The 21,307-nt window shown below is 39.5% G+C and overlaps 3 protein-coding genes across 4 annotated transcripts in view; 2 read left to right on the top strand and 1 right to left on the bottom strand.

Moving 5' to 3' along the window:
* Window positions 1–833: 833 nt before the first annotated feature.
* Window positions 834–14,150, top strand: gls2a (glutaminase 2a (liver, mitochondrial)). Of its 2 annotated transcripts, none has more exons than XM_077548877.1 (18): window positions 834–1,191; window positions 2,996–3,080; window positions 5,135–5,256; window positions 5,830–5,959; window positions 8,096–8,175; window positions 8,278–8,441; window positions 9,517–9,575; window positions 10,513–10,545; window positions 10,658–10,716; window positions 10,792–10,858; window positions 10,942–10,992; window positions 11,130–11,306; window positions 11,403–11,534; window positions 11,598–11,690; window positions 11,768–11,829; window positions 12,439–12,515; window positions 12,999–13,062; window positions 13,147–14,150. In XM_077548877.1, exons 1-18 carry the CDS (start codon window positions 980–982, stop codon window positions 13,298–13,300), a joined length of 1,821 nt encoding a protein of 606 aa, XP_077405003.1. In that variant the 5' UTR covers window positions 834–979; the 3' UTR covers window positions 13,301–14,150. The 2 variants fall into 2 exon arrangements, with proteins under 2 accessions (XP_077405003.1, XP_077404994.1); XM_077548868.1 differs by having other exon boundaries at window positions 835–1,191; window positions 2,993–3,080.
* spryd4 (SPRY domain containing 4) lies at window positions 14,117–16,029 on the bottom strand. Its single transcript, XM_077548903.1, has 2 exons — window positions 15,855–16,029; window positions 14,117–15,214 (listed from the first exon to the last, which is right to left on the bottom strand). Exons 1-2 carry the CDS (start codon window positions 15,982–15,984, stop codon window positions 14,670–14,672), a joined length of 675 nt encoding a protein of 224 aa, XP_077405029.1. The 5' UTR covers window positions 15,985–16,029; the 3' UTR covers window positions 14,117–14,669.
* A 1,125-nt stretch (window positions 16,030–17,154) lies between these two features.
* The window catches only part of LOC144037412 (acid-sensing ion channel 1-like), a 48,442-nt gene continuing 44,289 nt past the window's right edge, over window positions 17,155–21,307 (top strand). The window contains exon 1 of the mRNA XM_077548890.1: window positions 17,155–17,806. Coding sequence (XP_077405016.1) covers window positions 17,445–17,806 — 362 coding nt within the window. The 5' untranslated portion in view covers window positions 17,155–17,444. The remainder of the gene's footprint in view (window positions 17,807–21,307) is intronic.

Genomic DNA, 21,307 nt, shown 5'->3' with positions numbered 1-21,307 from the left:
TGTGTGTGTGTGTGTGTGTGTGCGTGCGTGCGTGCGAGCGTGTGTGTATTCATCAGTTCACCTAAAGCCCATTAAAAAAAATCCCATACTAATAATATAATATAATAATAAATTGCCAAATGCAGAAACATCAATGTAAGTTATCACGATGTAGTGGCTCTCGCTAACAGACAGAATTAAGTAACCAGAATTAGGTTAAAAAATTCTTTGGTGTGGTTACTTCTGAAGTGAGGCGCATCCCAGTTACAATAGGGGGTGAACACCACATTCTTTTTGGTAATTTTGTTGTTACCCCTCTCTTCTTTTTGTTTTCTTCTGTTTTTAAAGGAGAGCTCAGTATTATTCATTTGGCCGCCGTCAACATGTCATCATCTTTGCGCTCCTTTGGTTGTTGTTGTTTGAACAGGGAGTGTATAGACTTTTGCACCCACTGAATATATACTGTGTGTATTCATATTGCTAATTAGAATACATGTACTGTACATGTTTTTTTTTTTTGTGTGTGATCAACGTCTATCTAAACTATCTATAAGCATGCTTCATGATTAATTTTCCCTTTATGAAATTGTACAAATGGAATGTTTTCCACTTTAGTTTGAGAACATTTTATGTGAAGTTAAAAACGAAACAAAATAACAATTGGAATTAGATTAAATTGTCAATTCAAGGGTTTAACTGTCAAACCTCACATGTGTACTTTCCAAAGAATTAAACTGCAACAATAACATTTGACCAATCAGGATCATGCACGGTAGCTCAAAGCATATCCAGTTCAGTCCCAGCAGCTGCTGCTGTTTATTTACTCTGGCATCTCAACCATCACGCCGTGTGACCCTGCCCCCTTAGGCAGCATGTAGTTGGAAGAGCAGCTGCTGCAAACTGTGAACACCCCACAGCACTGGTCACAGTAGTCTAGATAACACCTGGAGGGCAAAAGTAATCAACTATTTTCAATTATTACAGATTAGTTCCTACTACAATGCATTGTCTGAAAGCTCTGAGGGCAGCCAACCTCGGAGTCTTGCAGCTGCTTAAAAATGCAGGTGTCGCGACCAAAGTTGGAGCTGACAGCAGTGTTTTGTCCAGGACGCAGCAAGCTGTTTTTCTGCCCTGCTGGGTCACAGCATCACCTCACAACCACAGAGCCCTTCATCACCACACCGGTCCTGATGGAGACCAAGGACAAGCCAAGTAGGTCATCGCAGGCCGACACACTTGTCCGCTTATAAATGCACCTTGTGTGTTATTGAATGGAAATAATACGTGTGTCGGCAGGCGAGTGTACAATGTATCCTAGGGTGACCGTATTTTCATTTCCAAAAAAAGAGGACACTCAGCCTGACCTCCAGATACTTGATACTCAGAGACAAGATGCCATACATTCAAACTATTTTAACATATGCCTCCTCTGTATGGGTAGAAAATAAAACCCCAAAAAATTACTCTCTTACATTTTTTGCTCTGCAATCTTTTTCTTTTCTACTTCGAGCGGGGTTCGTACCCGTCGCCTCCGATGCGGCAGCTCAACACTTGCCACCCAGCTAAAGTTCTGGGCCACCGTCAGCCAGTGCGCAGTCTGCCAGCCACAGTAAACGTGCAGTGTGTTGAAAACAGACAATTTTAAACCCGCCCGGATGCCCGGAAAGAATGTAATCAAAAAGTCAATATCTCCCTGTAAAACAGCCTAATTCCTCACAAAATCAAGCTAGCAAGAGCAATAGCAATGCCAAACACCATGTAAAGTGAAACAGGCAGTTAATCGAAGCACATCCACAAAGCCAATCTTTCCTTTTGCACCATTCTTTGTAAAAAGTACGAATAATTCTTTGTCCCTTACTTTGCCGAAGATCCGGTAGCTAAGGCATTGGTCTCCCTCCTTCAAAATATGGCGTTTTCCCTCAAAAGAAAGGCGTGAAAATAATTTTATATTTTCCAGAGTGGTGTCATTTTACCGCTTTGCTGTGCACTAAGTGTGTTTTGAATTCACGAATGCACTGTGCGAACGTATGTTCGCATAGGAATAATACAGCGACGTAAAAAGGCCACGTAGCGATCTGCCTATTAGCGTAAAGGACTTTTCAACTGGGAAACTGACTACGCATGCACGAACACACATCGCTACGCGAACAGGGCTGGGAAAAGCACAGCAGCGGTTTGCCTTCAGGAAGATAATTTTTGCAGCATTTTTGCCTGCAGGCCAGACGAAGTAATGAGTCATTTATAATTGAGGTATGAAAATCATTAAATGTTGTCACTTTCAAACCTATAGGTAGTGTAGGCTTTCTGAAATGAAAGTAATAATTAAAATGAATAGAGAAAGCCAAACGGTTTTCAACTTTCATTTTAGCCTGGGGTAGGCAGTGCCTACCTTGCCTATCCTGATCGCACCTCAATATATATATATATATATATATATATATATAACACTCTTAATAATAAATAATGACCGCCCCTTACTTGGAAATCCTGTACTGGGAGAATGTCCACGTCAAAATTTAGTAGTAATAAATTGAATAATAATGCATATATTTATGGAGATTGGGGTCAATTTGTGTTTTACAATTTTAAAAATGCCCAGAATTTCATAATTTATTTCAACGCCTTACAAATGTAATTATGCCATCTAGTGGCAGAAAAATGACCTCAACACAAATGAAAATCACTCTTGTTTTTTTTACAATGCTGTACAGTAACCTCTTTTTAATTTTTAAAATCTTTGAATTTTTATGAATTTACTGTATCAGTGACTAAAAGATGCAGCCATATTTCTAATAGTTTAACATTTTTTCCACTTTTATGTTAACAAGAGCATCAAATATTGTACATTTAGAACAGATATAGAATTTGTGATTAATCGTGAGTTAACGATTGACGTCAACAACCTTAACAATAACAACCTTTTTTTCCCAGTATTTCAGTAATAGCTGGATGTAAACATACATTAGCCCATTATTTTCATCCTCTCACTATCTATTTTGTTTTGTGTTAACAGCAGTCAGTTGATGTCTAGTATGGAGGATCTACTTTTCTACACCATCACTGACGGCAGAGAGATGATCCCCCTCTCGCAGTTCATTTCAGTGAGTCAACAGCACCCTCACATTACTTGTGTCACATCACATCACTTTGGCCGTCCGTCATGGACATTCTGTGTCAGTATGTACACAAGCACATGTTCCCCTCCTGCCACTTGTGTTTCCTAAACACGCCTCTGACATTTGTAGCAGCAAAGAGCCCAATGCAAAAATACACCTCCAATTGAATCACAATTAAGTAATATGGTGTCTAAGAGTTGTTTATGTAATTGGTGTAGTGGCTGTGAGTCACAGGAAAGGACACCAAAACAAAACCACATGGATTGATCTCATTTAGCATTTTAATGACAACAATACAATACATTTTATACATTCTATAAGACATTTAATTGAATGTGACCGTGAGTAATTAGTCATGCTTAATACAGTAGTTCTAATACAGCTTGATAAGTTTCCAGGTTGGTCCACCAATAGCACCATCTCATTTTACTGTTAAAACATTTTACAAGTCTGATATGTGTGTATAATGCAAGCCATCGTCCTTTCACTTCAGTCAACACATTACATAAATATTGGACATCTGGTGAACTCTGTGTCTATGGTAACTTTTTTTTTTGTAATGGAACATACCGTATACCTTAGAAAAGTGACCCTTGTGTACATAGGGGGGCTTGTTAGTGCTCTTCGGATGACTGGATGTGTTTGTAGAAGTGACTCAGGTAGAAATAGTCGAACTAGATGAATCTGAGCACAGCAAAACCTTGGCATCAATGTTTGCATAGTCAGAGGTGTTTGTCCTTGTCCCTTTCAATCTGTTGTTGCATAAAGGTTTAAAGAGTAGAGGGGAAAAACTCCACGTGCTGTGCAAGCATATGAAACATTTGCTTGTTTGTAGATGCTCATACATTAAATTTGACAGATGTATGCATATTTTATTCTAAACATATCTCGCGGCACATTTCCAAACTAATGTGACCAACAACAATTACGGGAATAAAGATGATCTTGTTTCAAAGTTTGATTTTGTGTGACATCTAGGCCTGTTTAGTTGAACATGAAGCTATTATTCTGTTGTATAAATGGCAACAGGTGAATACACAGGTTAATTGTACCTTCTGCCATCTAATGGAAGAGAATTTATTTCTTCTGCCTGTCATTATACGACACTGGCATATTGATAAATGAACAAAGATATATATACATCCATCCATCCATCCATTTTCTTAACTGCTTGTCCTCACAAGGGTCGCAGAGCCTATACCTGCTGGCTTTGGGCAGTAGGCGAGGTACAGCCTGAACTGGTTGCCAGCCAATCGCAGGGCCAAAGATACTGTATATAGATAAAAGATTTTGTTGGGAATCAGTGGTACAGATGCTATGCTAATTTCAAAACATGTTGATGTGTTGATTATCATAGTTAATGAAAACTAACAAATAAACTAAAGCTAAAGTTGAAAGAGAATATTTTAGTTAACGAAATAAAATAAAAATGCTTTAAAAGGCTAAACTTTACTGAAAACTATATTACGTTTATAAAACTAACTATAATTATAGTGAGCATTTTTGTCAATAAAACAAGAACTTTCAGTGTTCATTTTAACTTTAACAGCCAAAGTCGCAAAATCTCAATTTACAGTATGCCTTTATCTCTAACCATTTTCACACTACAACCTTTTGAAATAGATAATAAATACATTTTATTGAAAAACCTCTGGTACCTAAACGCTTAATATTGGTGGTCTAACAGTTTACTTTTTTACACAATACTTATCGTGACCCATTTTCCCCCAATCTTGCACTCGACAAACACTCCATATTAAAAAATAATGAAAATAATAATGATAGTAATAATAATAATAATAATAATAAAACTACTAAAAACTAAACTAGAACATGGCATTGTCGACTAAATAAAAACTAGAAAACTTCCTCTAAAAAGTAACTGATTTTCAAAACAAAAGTGAAGTACAGTAAAACCTAGCTAGAATGAACAATCCGAAGCTAAACAGTGTACAGTAGGTTGCTAGGGAATACATTTTTTTAATTGATTTATTTATTCTAAATAAGAAAACCCTGCTTTTTTGTTGTTGTCTGTACAGGCTTTGCGAAAAACAGGTCTGTGGACTTCCGACCCTCGACTCCGTGACTGTATGCGTCAGATTCGGCAATTCACACTTGACTCGCTGGGGCCATCCATGATGGACAAAACGCTCTTCAGAAGGTATTAAAAGCTCCTCGCGTGTGCTGCAATGCACTCACGTGTTCCCAGTGATACTCGATGTGCCCACATTGCTTCTACCACCGCAGCTGCTTTCTTCTTTTCGCCTGCCAATCATTCACAGGACAAGCGTGAGGAAGAAATAAGAATTTGAAAGGATGAGTGAAGTTGAGGGGCTTTCTAGATTTTAATGCCGATATTTAGGCTTTGGTGCTTGTGCTATTTGAGTTAGCAGGGAGTGACAGAGACAGGCAGGCGTTTTGGAGGCGACAGCTGTCACCAGACACTTTTCACGTGCGTGCATGCATGCATGCTAAGAGTTGCGGCAGGAAGACAGATTGCCCTCAAGGCCTGTGAACGGCTGAGCTTCATTACATAAGGACGCTCAACAGTTCCATGCTCTAACAGATTGTTTCCTATCAAATGGAAAGGCTTGTTTATGGACACAAGTGATCATTCTTTTCTTCAAAAGCTCACTATATGATGGAAAGCAAACCTTTATAGTTATTCTTATTTTTTGCATAAGAGTGTTGTTTTTTTTTGTTTTGTTTTTTCAAATCTATCCTCCACCTGCAGGTGTGTCGGTAACAACATCATGCTGCTGACTAAGGCTTTCCGAAAAATGTTCATCATCCCTGACTTTCAAGCGTTCACCCAGAAAATCAACGAAATATACGACAGTGCACAAAAGCAAGATGGAGGACAAGTAAGTAGCAGATGAATGAAAAATGTTATTCGGTTCATTGGCAAATAAAAAATTTAGCATGGTCAAAAACTAAAACAAACAAACAAACAAAACTAATTACATACATAAATATACAACTGAAAGGGTGAAGGCAGAAGCAAAAGCTTTTCATTTCTGTGCCTACCCCTCTGGCACTACAAAATAGAAGAAAATAAGAAATAATCAATAATTCAATAATTGTACTTTTTATATAGCACCAAATCAAAACAAGTCGCCGCAAGGCGCTCCACAGCAAGGTCGAACCTTGCACGTACCCTCTGACTCAAGCAAGCACAACAGCAACAGTGGTAAGGAAAAACTCCCTACTTCATTTTCAATTGTAGGAAGAAACCTCAGGCAGACCGGGCTCAGAGGATGACCATCTGCCCTGGCCATTCGAACAGCAGGAAAACAATACTGCGGTTTAGAACACAGATCATCCATCAGAACAATGAAATCATGAACAATGGAAAAGAATACCAAACATTTAACACATATCAACTAAATCTGTGATTATCTTTCTATAGCATAGCTCATTATCATACCATCCTTACAAAGTTTTTTCATCATACTTAATGACCTACAGGTTTTGATACTTTCAGAACAGTTCCACAGATTGACACCTTTTAACATTTGTACGTATTTTTGGTTTTTCAAATAGTAGGGATCCTCTGAAATTATATTCTTTGTCTCTTACTTTAAACAACGTCTGGATACTTTGTGGTAACTGTCTTTTCTTTCTTTCTTTTTTTTGCCTTAAACATAATTTAGAGTGTGTCATTACATTTTAGTATATTTAACTGAATAAAAAGTAGATTAGTTGATTCTCTAAATGCTTTTTGACTAATAATTCGTGTTGCTTTCTATTGCATCAAGAAAATAGCATTTGTATTTGTTTTACAAGTATTTACCCAAACCTCAATACAGTAAGTCATATATGGAACTACGAGTGAATAATATAATATTTTCAGGGAGGTTTAGTTTCGAAAATGTTGTGCATTGTATAAAAGAGCAATAGAGTTTGACATTTTCATTTTGACATAGTTTATATGAGATTTCCAAGATCATTTACTATCGATTATTACCCCTAGAAATTTAATTTCGGTCACAGTAACACAATTTCAACCTCATTAATTTTAATCATTCTTTGTTCATTTGATGCCCGATTTCCAAAAATGATGCATTTTGTTTACCCAGTATGCAGTGACAATTTGTTTGCATTAAACCATTTCTTAACAATTTGTAATTCATTCTCAACTGTATCCCCTGGGGTTGTTTCAGGTCATCCCCACTACAAAAATACGTTGTCATCAGCAAATAAAAACACCCTTCAATGACGTGGTAACCAAATGTAAATCATTAATATACAAAATAAAAAGTAAAGGTCCAAGAACTGATCTGATGAGAAATCTTTGAATTTGTGTTGTTAATATAAACAAACTGTTGCCGTTCTTCTAAATAACTAGTTAGCCAATCATAGGCCAATCCTCTAATACCATACGTATGCAGTTTTAACAAGAGCAATTTATGATCAATAGGGTCAAAAGCTTTTTGCAGATCCAAGAAAATTCCTACTGAATATTCATTTCTTTCAGTAGTATTTTCGATCTGTTAAACCAAATCGAAGTAGTTTCTGAATCCATTTGTTGCTCATTGAGTATTTTTTGTTTAGTTAGAAAGTAATTCAACCTTTTATTAAATATCTTTTCTAAAATCTTAGAAAACTATGATAGGAGGGATATATGCCTATAATTGTAAAACAAATGCTTGTCACCTGATTTATAAATTAGTATGACTTTAGCTATTTTCATTGATTTGGGGACTTTTCCCACCATCAGAGACTGATTGCAAATATAAACTAAAGGATTAATAATACAATCAATGTTTTTTGTTTTTTTTAATCAACATCTCATATTCATTCCAATCAGTGGATATTTTTTTGGGGCGAATTTGTAAACAATATCTATTATTTCTGCTTTATCGGTTCCTCTTACAAAAATTTAATGTACATTACTATTTTAGAGCACATCTGGTGGATCTAATGTTGTTGCTGGTAAATGTACTGTACTGTATAGAGTGCATAGGCTGTCTAACCTGCAGGTACATGTCTTCATACAGGTAGCTGATTACATTCCTCAACTTGCAAAATTCAGCCCTGACCTTTGGGGAGCATCTCTGTGCACCATAGACGGACAACGGTAAAATCTTTCTTGTGAAAATGAGTACATCCATTATGATATCATTCCACATGGGCACCATCTCACTTCTTCCATTTTTATTCACCTGCCCGTGCCGTGCAGACACTCGGTGGGTGACACCAAGGTTCCCTTCTGTCTACAGTCGTGTGTCAAGCCACTGGAGTACGCCATCGCTGTGCACGAGCTGGGCAGCGAACAAGTCCACCAGTTTGTGGGAAAAGAGCCCAGTGGGTTCAGGTTCGACAAACTGTCGCTGAATAAGGAAGGTAAGTGAGGCTTTTGTGACAATTATTCTTTCTTTCTTGAGAAACTTGAGTCAGTTTAGTGGATCAAGGTTCAGTTTGAAACAGTATATCCAGATCGGAATTTGGTTTTTACTGTGGAGAATTTTTGCAATCTTCTGTTCTAGAACTCTTTTTTTTTTTGCATAGTTTCCCAACTTTAATGTTTAGGATCATCAAACAAATGTATGTATCAGAATCAGACAAAGATGAACAAAGTAAACATAGAAGGCCATTTTTAAAAGGTAATTTTATTTAAATAAGGAAAACAAATATTCAAAGCTACTCGGCCCTGTGTGAAAAATGAGTCGCCCCCTAAACGACATAACTGGTCAGGCCATCCTCAGCAACAACTGAAATCTTAACATTTTCTAGAACTGGCAATGCGTCTTTCAAATCTCAGTGGAGATATTTTGACCCACATTTCCTTGCAGAATTGCTTTAGTTGCACAACACTGGAAGCTGTTTTTTCATGAACGGCCTTTTTAATGTCATGCAACAGCATTTCAATCAGACTCAAGTCTGGACTTTGACTCGGTCATGTGTTTTTTTTTTTGTTGTAGACATTCAGAGGTTGACTTGCTAGTATGTTTTGGATTGTTGTGCACCTGTGGAGCCCAACTGCATTTTAGTTCAGGTCATGCACTGGTGGCTGAACATTCTCCCAGCAAGTCATCCAGGTCCTGAGTAGCAAGGCAGCTCCAGACCATCACACTCCCACTACCATGTTTGACTGGTGGTATGATGTTCTTTTTCTCAAATGCTGTCCTACATTTTACGCCAGATGAAACGAGACACATACCCTCCAAAAAAAAATTCTACTTTCCTCACTTCAGTCCATAGCATAATCTCCCAAAAGCTTTTGTTGCGCTTAGGTCCAACTGACATTACTGCAAAGCAAAAAGTGGTAGTGTGCAGATCTGGTAGCATGTGATCGTGAGCTGTTAAATCCCAACTGAAGCATGCTCCAAATAAGTCGTCGTGAAGTACATCTTTGAATCTCAGCAATCCATCGGCAGGGGGTCGAACTAATAACAACATGTTCTCATTTCTTGTGCAGATCGACCACACAATCCAATGGTGAATGCTGGAGCTATCGTTATCAGCTCTTTAATAAAGGTAAATACTGCATGACTGCCACCATCTGTAGCCTATTTTAAGATTTTAATTTTAGAAAATACACCCTGGTTTTGACTTCTGATGTGTGCAGCAATGTACATAGTGTGGTAGTAAACAGTAGGATAAATACAGTTCGCATGGATTACACTAAAAATACGACACACCTTGTCACTCAAGGGTTGGCTCATGGTACAATGAGAAAACAATTACATTTGACTGTTTCTAATGTTGGGTTGAATAATCGCGACCTTTAAACGTGTAAGATGTTCATAGAAAGTTAAGCTGTTTTTCATAATGAATGTTTTTTGTTTTTCCCCAAGTAAGATAGGACGGGTTCTTTTTCAAAACATGTTATACAAGTTTAACGTGAGGATCCTGAAAAGTTCAGAAAAGCACGTTGGAATTGTATCAGGTAACCTAATTGTGCTTATAAAACAGATTTCAAAGCCAAAATCTGTCTGCAAACTTATGTGATTTGTATTTGTAGAGAGTCAGCAAATACACAACAATCGCTCCGTGACAGTCGGTTGGTGCAGACGTTGGACTTTGACCGTCACCGTTTGACTTGATAGACGTCAAACTTGTCTGTGGTCACAAACAAACACGGCGCGTGTACGTGTTACACCCGTTGAATTTGGCTTGACTTTCACAGCTGATTCAAGTAAACTTTTGAGAGGGAGGGGTTGTTGGGCGTGTGTGTTCTTTGGCCCAATCAGAGCGTCCGCAGGAGTAGCGCCCTCGCCAGCTTGACACTTGTGTATATTTGGTGAGGGGGCAATTTATAGTTAAGTGGTTGCACAATTGAAGCAACATAGGGAAGAAGACGTGCGAATGGTGACGTTGTGTGACCAGTCAAACCACTCAAACACTGCCATCTTTAGGACTGGTAGACATCAACAGAAAATTACAACGTTTAGACATTTGTCTTTTTTTGCAGCCTGACTCAAAAAAAGCTGAGAGGTTCGATTATGTGAGTACAGTTTTTATTGTTGGTTTTGTTTGTATTTTTCCATTCACTATATACTGTTTAGGTTTGTTTCCACCTTCCACCTCCTAATGGCATCTCCTCACATTGTTTGCAGGTAATGGATATTTTGAAGCGTACAGCGGGAGCAGAATATGTTGGCTTCAGCAATGCAACGTGAGTATAAAGAGTAGCTGCAACCGTTTTGTTTTGTTTCATTTGATTCATTTTATAGCTGTGATGTACTCACAGGTTCCAGTCAGAGAGGGAGACGGGCGATAGGAATTATGCAATTGGGTATTACCTCAAGGAAAAAAAGGTAAGTTTGGTTGATGTGTACGGTTTCATTTCCAAATGAATTAGTCATGGCTTGAGTCTGATGTGAGAATGTTCTATTTGCAGTGCTTCCCTGAGAACGCTGACATGATTGATGCCCTTGACTTCTATTTCCAGGTGAGGATCTTTCCGACACATATTGTGATTGTCGACGTATCAAACCAAGAAATGTAGACTTTCCCGAGTATGTGTGCACCCCAAATGTCAAGCCAGCGCATGTTTAGTCATCAACAATTGATTCCTTTCCCTCCAAGCTGTGCTCCATCGAGATGACCTGTGAGTCGAGTAGCGTCATGGCGGCCACGCTGGCCAACGGAGGCATTTGTCCAACCACCGGCGAGCGTGTGTTGAGCACGGCGGCGGTTCGGAACACGCTGAGTCTCATGCATTCCTGCGGCATGTACGACTTCTCCGGACAGTTTGCCTTCCGTGTGAGTCCCTCTTCTAAATGCGTCACCTACGTGAAATGTTTCTTTCGATCACATCCAGGTGGTGTAAGATATTATGCTTGTTTGTTTTCTTTCCAGGTGGGCTTGCCCGCCAAATCTGGAGTTTCTGGTGCCGTGCTCCTGGTGGTCCCCAATGTCATGGGCATGATGTGTTGGTCTCCCTCTTTGGATCGCCTCGGGAACAGCGTGCGCGGCATTCAGTTCTGCCAGGTACATCGACGTTTTACCAATCAACCTCGAGTGTGTGATTTCTTCTAACTTTTTATTCACTAGGAGCTGGTGTCTCATTTTAACTTCCACCATTATGACAACCTGAGACACTTCACAAAGAAGCACGACCCCAGAAGAAGCTTAGATGAAGAGCCAGTGAGTTCAGAACCGAGTTGCAACCAGTCTCAAACTCACGACATCATCATCAGCATGTTTATTTCTCCATCCTTTAGAACAAGGCCGTTGTAAACTTGATGTTTGCGGCCTACGGCGGCGACGTCTCTGCTCTGAGGAGGTATCAGGTTCTTCATGTGACAGAGAACAGACCTTTTTGCCAGAAGTTTTTCAAAATTAATGTGTTACTGCATTTTATGATAAGTAAAATATTTGCTAATCATACAGAAGAGGATTAGGGCCAATGAAGAGAGAAAAATAAAAGTTTGGCAGGATTCTCACTTTATTCTCAGAATTCTGACTTTAAAGTGATAATTCTGACTTTAAAGTGAGAATTCTGACTTTAATCATTTCTCACATTAATCTCAGAATTCTGACTTTAATCATTTCTCACCTTATTCTCAGAATTCTGACTTTAAAGTGAGAATTCTGACTTTAATCATTTCTCACCTTAAGCTCAGAATTCTGACTTTATAGTCAGAATTTTGACTTTAAACATTTCTCACCTTAATCTCAGAATTCTGACTTTATTCTCAGAATTCTCCCTTTTAATGTCAGAGTTCTGAGAATAAAGTGAGAATTCTGACTTTAAAGTGAGAATTCTCAGAATTAAGTCAGAATCCTGCCAAACTTTTTTTTCTCTCTCTTCCCTGGCCCTAATCCTCTTCCGTATAATTAGTATGCTTCGGGAAAAGTTTTTAGTGTTTGTGTCTCATCTTTTCTTGACCAGGTTTGCTCTTTCAACTTTGGACATGAACCAGAGAGACTACGACTCTCGTACAGCTCTCCACATTGCTGCCTCAGAAGGTGACTCTCTTTTCATCCATTTTCATCATCCATTTTCTTGAGCCCTCATTCACCTCAAGGGTAATTGGATCATTTTCAGGCTGGGTACACCCTGGACTTTGCAGTCTCTTTCTGTTGACTTTTTTTTTTTAAACAAGATATTATCTAGTCAAGGTTTTACCAAGCCTGATATTCACATATCCGAGTTACATATGCAGCCCACACACTCATGCAGCTGCGTCAACCTACAGAAAGCTTGTCGATTTTAGTTTCAAATAATTTACTTTAACCTCCAGGATCCCTTGTCGTACAATAGCCAGTGGCAGAACACAGGGTGTTTGTGTTTTGGTTTTTCCACTTTTGGTAAATTTGTACATCAATCCGTGTCGTCCATCCGTGTCGTACTATTGTAGTAGCTAGCTAGTGCTGAAGCTAACCTGGGGAAGGTTTCGTCTCCAGTTCAGCGTGCACAGCGCTAATATGATCACACACTTTTTCTTTTAGGTCATGTCGAAGCTGTGATCTTCCTGACTGAAGAATGTAAAGTGAATCCTAACATCAAAGACAGGTAGACGGTGTACAATTTACAAAGTGCAGTCAAAGTCAATGTGCAGTCTAACAGTCCTTCTACTGACACGGTGTTCCTTGTCAGATGGGGGAACACTCCTCTGGATGACGCCAAGCAGTTTGACCATCACGTCATCGCCACCATTCTACAGCAGTACCAGATTGCGTACACCGATGGGGAGTCATCGAGCTTCAAGGAGCAAAAAAGCACCGTGGACACGCTAAAGAGCATCAATTGAGGGGACCAGAAGAGGAGCAAATGTAAAGCACAGCACTTGAAAGGAAACAGGGTGACTTAGACAAGTGATGAATGTAGGATTTTAGATGTACGGTACTTGCTGTTATTAAGATTAATTTGTCTGTCATGAATATGTTTGTAGTGTTCTAAACAAAACATTATGTTTAGATCACCCTGTTTAGTGGCACAACAATCAACAATGCAAGCTGTTCTGCACCACTGCAACCTCAAACCATCACCATGAAAATATTGTTGAATTGATTACTGAAGGGGACTTAATGTTATTGAGTACCAATATTTTTGATGTTCTTTCATTGAATTTCACAATTGTGTGCAAATGTACATGTGTGTTCATTGGGAGCATAATGATATGTGATTGAAGTCTATAATATTGCACAATATTTTATGGCACTGTTCTGGGGAATACTGTATTTAATTCCATTTGTGATATACAACAGTTTTTTATGCTGTATATAATTAGTCGAAATATAGTAGTTGTGCACATCTTAATAGTGAGAAAAGCCAATTCCTATCAGGAAGTTTTCTTTATCCTCCTTGATTTAAATGCACAAACGTTGCTGAATCAGATGATGTGGACATTTGTGGTTTTAGAGAAATAACTTTTTATTGTAAATGTGATGCATTTAGGACCTGAGCATCTGTTATACACCTGTTGCTACTATGAACATTTTTTAATAGCTTCAATCAGTCAGGTTGACTTTTTCACAGAACTGTGGCAAAAGACAAAATCCTGTTAGTCTGTCCTTGTATAAAAATATGCAACTAAGCTGTGAAGGAAAGAAATGTGAAGCCAATGTAAAAGATATTCTTTTAATAAACAATATACAGTATTAACATGAGCATGTGGGTAGCACCAGAAAGGTTAGCACGGCATGCCGTGCCACGCGAGTCGACGTTAGCAAGACTTGTCAAAACGAACCTGCAGAAAGTCTGAAATAATTAATTTGTATATACTAATAAATGTAACACGCAAGTGGCTGAAGTTGCAACATTTTGGAAAAAGTTGTGAACTTTCCATGGGAATTTATGGGCTCAAACAAAGAATTCAAAAAATTGAAGTTGGCTCCTAATTGCTTAGTCGATGTTTTTGCTGTATGTCGTAAGCCAAAATTTGAAGGAGTAAATTTCTGATCTGTTAATTGAGTAATGTCTGTGTGTGTGGGGGGGGGGGGGGGCAATTAAGGCACCATAATGCTCTCACATGTAGGCAAGGCAATCTATCCATTATGCATGCAAAATGTTTCTATTTAGGCTTGAATATGATATTTCCTTTAAATCCCCCCTCTCCAAAATCCTCCATTTTAACATTCCATGGAAATTCACCCAAAATGTTGCAACCCTAATCCCAGCTATCCCTCAAGGCCCTCTGGCTCTTCCAGACCCGAGTGCGTGAGCAGCTCCCCGTCCCAAAGTCCAAACGCAGGGCAGAGGGGAGTCTTGAAGTGATTCCTGATGGCGTGAACGACCCTGCGTTTCTCAATGTCGACCAGCCCCAGAACGCCCGCCTCAAAGTCTAGCAGGACGCCCACGCGGTCCGCCTTGCCCACCAAGGTGACGGGAACGATCTTATTGTTGGTCATGGCGAACCACTTGCGCTGCGCGTAGCCAAACACCCACGAGGAGCCATCCGTGCCCACGCAGTCGTCACGGGACATCAGCGCTTCGGCCACGCCCACACGAAACTCTTGCGACTTTTTGACCGTCACCTCCCAGTAGTGGCGACCGCCAGTGATCTTCTCGTCGCCAAACACCACCGCCCAGTCTCGGAAACGCTCGGGGTTGGCTTGCACGTGGCTGGGGTCGAGACCCAGCACGCGGTAAATGACGCCCGTGTCTTTCTTGAAGAGGTCCAGACTGCTGTGAGCTGTCCTCTCGTCCAGGCGGAACTGCAGACCTGCAAGCAAACATACAAGAGTGGGTTTGTCTTTTTGGATGCTAAGGCTGATTTGAAATGTGTCCATCATTCCTTCTTACCCTTTTAACAAAATAGTCATTGGAAATGAGAGAACAAGCAAAAAAGTGATTGATTACATTGGTATTGTTTTCAAAAAGACAGATGCGTATTACCAAACTTCCGGTTGACGTAGCCCTGTACAATTAAATATTTTTCTACGTTGTAATTTTTTTTTATCTGAGTATAAAATTGAAATCTAAAAAAAGAAAAAAAAACTTTTAGCTTTCAATTTTTGTTTGTGTGGATTAAAAAGAACATACAAAAATAATGACAGCCTAATTATTATTTTATAATCATCACTACTAAAAATACAAATGTACAGTATTAAACATTAACGAACAACTGTCCAGTATTTCACAGGACATTTTGACGCAAGAGTAAAAATGTTATACATTATGGATCGACTCTACCCTAAAAGTTCACGTTAAAACTTTCCAAAGTTATCCAAAGCACTAAGCAGACTTTGGCTTTCGTCCAGTTCGAGCGACAAAAATAAGTGCCCACTGACCTCTGACCAGCTACGAGTCCGAAGCTAACGTGTGGCTATTTTTCTCAAATCTTTGACATCGCGTTCACTTACTGTTCCCAGTCGACGTGATGAATTGTCTCCTCGCCGGCCAGAGAACACTTTTCTTGGGGCTCGCCGACACAAAGCTGACGGTCCGTCCCGCCAGGCGACTCACACAAGCAACACTTCGAGATGACGCCATGTTTCCTTGCTCACGTGCTCCCTGTCCCTTCGCTTCCGCTTATCAAAACTAAAACAAGCTGGCTTTATCGCCGCCTGCAGGCACGAGGAAGAACAGGCGTCAGTACCATGGACAGATACCTTGCAAAGAAAACTTTGGCATCAATTTGCCAGTCCTAAAGTTCCCATATATTAAAGAAAAGAAACTGTAGGTAAGTGAGGTAAATGAAATCCATGAGTGTGGCATTGAAACCCATAAAATCGCTTTTTTAAAAATTCTTTGTCATTTACTTGGCTGACTTGACTACTTACTTTTTTTCTAATGTTTTCTATTATATAATTATCATTTTTACGACAAGGCAGCTATTTCATGTAATATTCAGAGTTTCCAAAAGACGATTTAATGGACTGCACTCCAATGGAGTAAATGAAGTGCATGAATGAAGTGCAGAAACCCTGTGCTGACCACACAGAAGAATTTCATTTTAATTGATAAATGTTAAATAATTCAAGAATTTGAAGCTCCCCCCGATGCTGTTCCGTGCATGTCACACCGGCAGGAGGCCCCCCAGGATGACCCAAGACAAGCTGGAGAGACTGTACGTCTCTTGGATGGATGGATGGAAGCTCCCCTGATGACTTCTATAGACTTGGTACTGAGAATACATGCGCAGTATATAAACATCATTTTTGAGATTGTTTTACAAGCCGTACATTGTACAAACAAACAGGAATTTGAAGAGTTATAAATGATAAAAATAAAAATATATACCATATGCTAGAACCCTTTTGGAGTGCAATATTTAGTTTAAGCATAAATAATAATAATAATAATAATAATAATAATAATAATAATAATAATAGCAGCATGTGTCAATCTCCAGTCCAAGATCTTTGCCGCTGGTGATTTTTTTTACGCACACGTACGCGCGCGCGTGCAACTGCACACGTGGACACACGCACGAAACCTCACGACTCAGCAGCACTGCAACAAGCAAGCGTCTCATTTCTCTGCACGCCCGGAAGAGAGAAGCTGGACGTGAAGATGTGCGCATCGAGAGAGACACGCGTGTCTCCAATTCCTCTCCAACGCGCTGAATTGTCTTGAAGGATTTGCGTGTTCTTTTTGTGTCTGCGACTCGATCAGACTCCTGCTGACACGCGCATCCACCACGCGCGCTCCACTGCACTTGGGATCGACCAACAAACGTGCAGCCCGATCTCGCGCTGCGTTTACGGAACTTGACATCTTGTGCGAAACACCCGACTCTTGTGTTTTTTCCCCCTCTTAAACAGTCGCAGCAGTGCACGTGAAAAAATGGCGAGTCGACTCGGTGGGCGGTTTGCGTGTCTGCACCTGTGCAGGTGGACGGTAGGCGCCACAGGTGATCGAATGAATGACTGAAGGGACGAGTGGATTGAAGTGCGTGCAGGCGCTGCTCTCGCTGACATCGAATTTTTCCCCACCACGCCGTGACGATCATGGACCTCAAAGTGGAACGGGAGGAAATGGACTCAGATCATCCTCTACCGATTGAAGTTTTCGCACACAGGTCCACCTTGCACGGCATCTCACACATTTTCACTTACGGCCGCTTCTGCTTCAGGCGCTGCCTGTGGCTCGTCTTCTTTTTCGCCTCTCTCTCCCTGCTGCTCTTCGTGTGCGTGGACCGGATTCATTTCTACCTGGAGTATCCGCACGTGACCAAGCTGGACGAGGTCGCCACCCCGATCATGACGTTCCCCGCGGTCACTTTCTGCAACCTGAACGCCTTCCGCTTCAGCCGAGTCACACGCAACGACTTGTATCATGCAGGAGAGCTGCTGGCGCTTCTCAACCACAGGTAGCCTTCACTTTGCATTTGCACGCTTTTCTTTGCAGAGTCTAACTCTGGTCTTTCGTTTCCAAGTTGAATTCATTAATATCACTTCACAAAAAGGGAGCCCATTTTTGTTGTAGATTTTTTTTTTAACACACATGAAATGGTCTACAGTATCATATATATACAGTAGTGTTGACAATGGCATTACCATATTTTAAAATAGTTAGGCCAGGGCTTGATGTCACACTTTTTACATTTCGTTATTTCTTGGAATCAGCACATCATAAACAAAATGTATACCAGGTGAAAGACAAAAGTCTTAGGTATGTATTTCATCATCATGTCATTTTCACATTTTGTGTCAGTGCAGACTTACAAGCAATCAAATAGAGAGTGTGAACATGTGACATATTGCCCCAAATTTGGGTAAATTGTCTCACCATATGGGATAAGATGTCACACTGGATTTTGCAGCAACTAATAAAACAAGAACAAAATTGTTGTTCTCCTAGGTTCTGTTTTGTTTTTTACTTGAAATTGAACATTGAATCAGCCAAAGGCTGATCTTTAAAAAAAATGTTGAACATAGATATAGAGCAAATGTTAACAACAAATATTATGCAACACACACTGGATTAAAGTCCTTAGGAACTGCTGGCATGTGGGTGAAGGCTCTCAGCCTCAAATGCCTGTTTTGCCTTCCTTGAACTGAAAATATAAGATGAATTTGAATTCCAAACAGAAAGCATTGCTTCATCATGAAATTTAAACCAGTCCTGAAATGTGGACATAATTCCAACAACAACTGGAAAATCAATTTTTAAGCAATGAAACAAAACTAATTTCCTCCCTCATCAGACTTATTATTCGAAGGGCTTTTCTGGCGTATGTAAACAATTTGCCAGCAGTGTGTTGCTGCCCAAAATGAGACAAGTTGCCCCAAACTATCATTTTGGCTAATACTAGCTCTAGTTTAAAGTTAGCTTAAAACAGAAATGCCTGTTTCTCTCCTCCGAGTCCACATGAACTGCTTCTCGATTTTGTGTGTGAACAACACTTGTTTCAAAATATGTAAAGTTAAAATATTTTACTTCAGGTTGTGCAATATTGTTAACTAGCGCTCATCTCATCTCACCTCACACTATGCGATTTTCTTCTCAGACAACACACAACCCCTAAACATATAGAGAGAGAAAATTATCCACTTCTTAGTTGCGCCCTTTGCTGGAGAAGATAATTGCAGTGTGACAACCTACCCGTGTGACTTCAAGCCCCGGCAGTCTCCTATACTAAAACGAAGAAGTCTTGCACTGTAACGTATAAATAGTGAATTTCCAATATGCGTGAGCCATAAAAGTTTCAAGCTAATGCCAATTTCCAACTCTAGTCTCCAGTGTGCATGTTGCAGTCATTGCTGATGTTACTCAAGCTTAGTTGTTAATGTGGTGGGGGCGGAGTGAGGCCGCCTCCACAAGGGAAATATACTGTAATGCATGCTGTGGAGGCTTGCATGTGCTTCATATTTTTTAGTAGTTTTTTTGTTTTTGTTTTGTGATTTAGGGCTCTATAAGTTGTCCAAACATGTTATCAAAACACTGGGAACTGTTTTCAAAATTGAAATTCCATAATGTGTCTTCCTTTTCTACACTCAGAGACAATTGGCTTATTAGTTGAGCTTGTCTGAGATGCTGGATGTGACCACTAAAGACACATTATTAGATCTCACAGGACAGGTCATAGAAAACTCTGCTTCCTCTGATCACAAAAGGTGGCAAAATCTGTGAGTTAAATGTTAACGCATTTGAGACCATGTTTTGGAAACCTGCAGGGCAGATCTCAGGAAGAAGGTCTCTTGTTTCTGAGATGTTAAATATGCAGCTTCCCTGCTAAATAAAACAAGAGTTTTAGGTGAATATTGTTACAGCAATATTTTCAATGTCTGAGATCATGTACGAGCCTGTCTGAACACAGGAACTGGGAGAACGCAAGAAGTAGAGAGGCTTTTAGTGAGACGTGGGGTTGCAAACGGCATTTGAGCGTAGAAATTATATCGCTGGTGTCGGGCGGAATCTTCACACCTCCAAAATCATCACTTTTTAGGAAACCGAAAAAATATCAGTTTGTTTGTTCAGCAAAAACAGCAAGCAATTTTAACCACTTTGTAAAAATAACTGACCCAAACAGGGACTGACCAATAGCATGGATTTATGAAAAATATGACATTGACCAAATTTGGGCATAGGTTTCCACCCGATAGTGACGATATGCAAAACGTTCGACTGTTTCTACTTTTGTCTTTACATTTCTTCCACTGTTAAGTATGTCCCCTCAGTGACATCTATGAAGACTTTATCCAAGAAGGCTGCTCTGAAACATGTGACTGGATAAATACATTATTTCTATTGCCCAGCAGGGGGCGACTATTGCTGTTTACATGGTAGCCAAATTATTTACAATTTTAAACAGGTAACATTTGGTGTTCTAGTAGAAGTTCATTACAAGTTTGGTAGGTCAGCATGACGCCAATGAGCGTGCTTGTGTCATGACACCTCATAAGTCACATCTTGTCTATTGGTCGGTTGATTGGTTGTTCTTTCTCAGGTGCAGTGGTTTCTTGTATGACAAATTAGAGGTACAAGCTGTGGCCAGAATTGATAGATTTTTTTTTCACAGATCACATTTATTTATATATTATTTACTACTGTCAAAGCATAATGAGTATTTTTGACAAATACGACAAAAAGTGCTTTTTCTTTGTTTTGTTTTAAATGCAAACCCCCACTCTAATGTCGAGGTATGACGGAAAAATGACTTTTTAATCACTTGTCTACTTCTATTTGGCTCTCTGGAGTGCCTGCCCAGCCCTCAAGTCTTCAAATTCAAATTACCAAGCAAATCTTGTCAAAGAAATATTAAAATAAAACTGTTTTAGATTTTGTAAAATAATTAAATAAATGCACATCTCCTTAGAACGAAAGCTCCCTGAAGGCATCCGCGGAGTAATTTAATGTAGAAGAATTTGACTCAATTCTGTCAAACACATTTGGGCTGAACTTAAACAGAGATTTTTGAGCCATCAGGCCTTCGTTGGCACAACCTCAGTGACCTCTTCACCTCACAATGGTCTTCTGCATGAACGGACAAGACAGCTCACTCCAGCAGCTCCAAGAGAGACTTCCCAGAATAGCGGATGATGTTTCAGCTCTGAGTTTTTCAGGCTTGTATTTTCTTTTATATTTCATCGTAATGGCCTGATTCCCCAATACATGCGACCATTTGGTGTAAGCACAGCATTAAAATAATTTCATGTAAATGTAATAAACTGCATAAAACCGCCAGCTGCTGCCAGTTTTTCCTGGTGAAGGTTAAATACATCAAGCTACAAAGGACCAAAACTGCCAAAATTGAAAATAAATAAATAAATGACCCCAAGTGAAAATAAAAACAAATATAAAAAATATTATTCAAAAATTGAATTAAAAAAATATAAATGGAAATTATATATATATATATATATGCAGT

This window comes from Vanacampus margaritifer, chromosome 1, assembly GCF_051991255.1.
Source record: "Vanacampus margaritifer isolate UIUO_Vmar chromosome 1, RoL_Vmar_1.0, whole genome shotgun sequence".
NCBI classification, from domain to species: domain Eukaryota; kingdom Metazoa; phylum Chordata; class Actinopteri; order Syngnathiformes; family Syngnathidae; genus Vanacampus; species Vanacampus margaritifer.
This window is presented reverse-complemented; position numbering and strand designations above follow the sequence as displayed.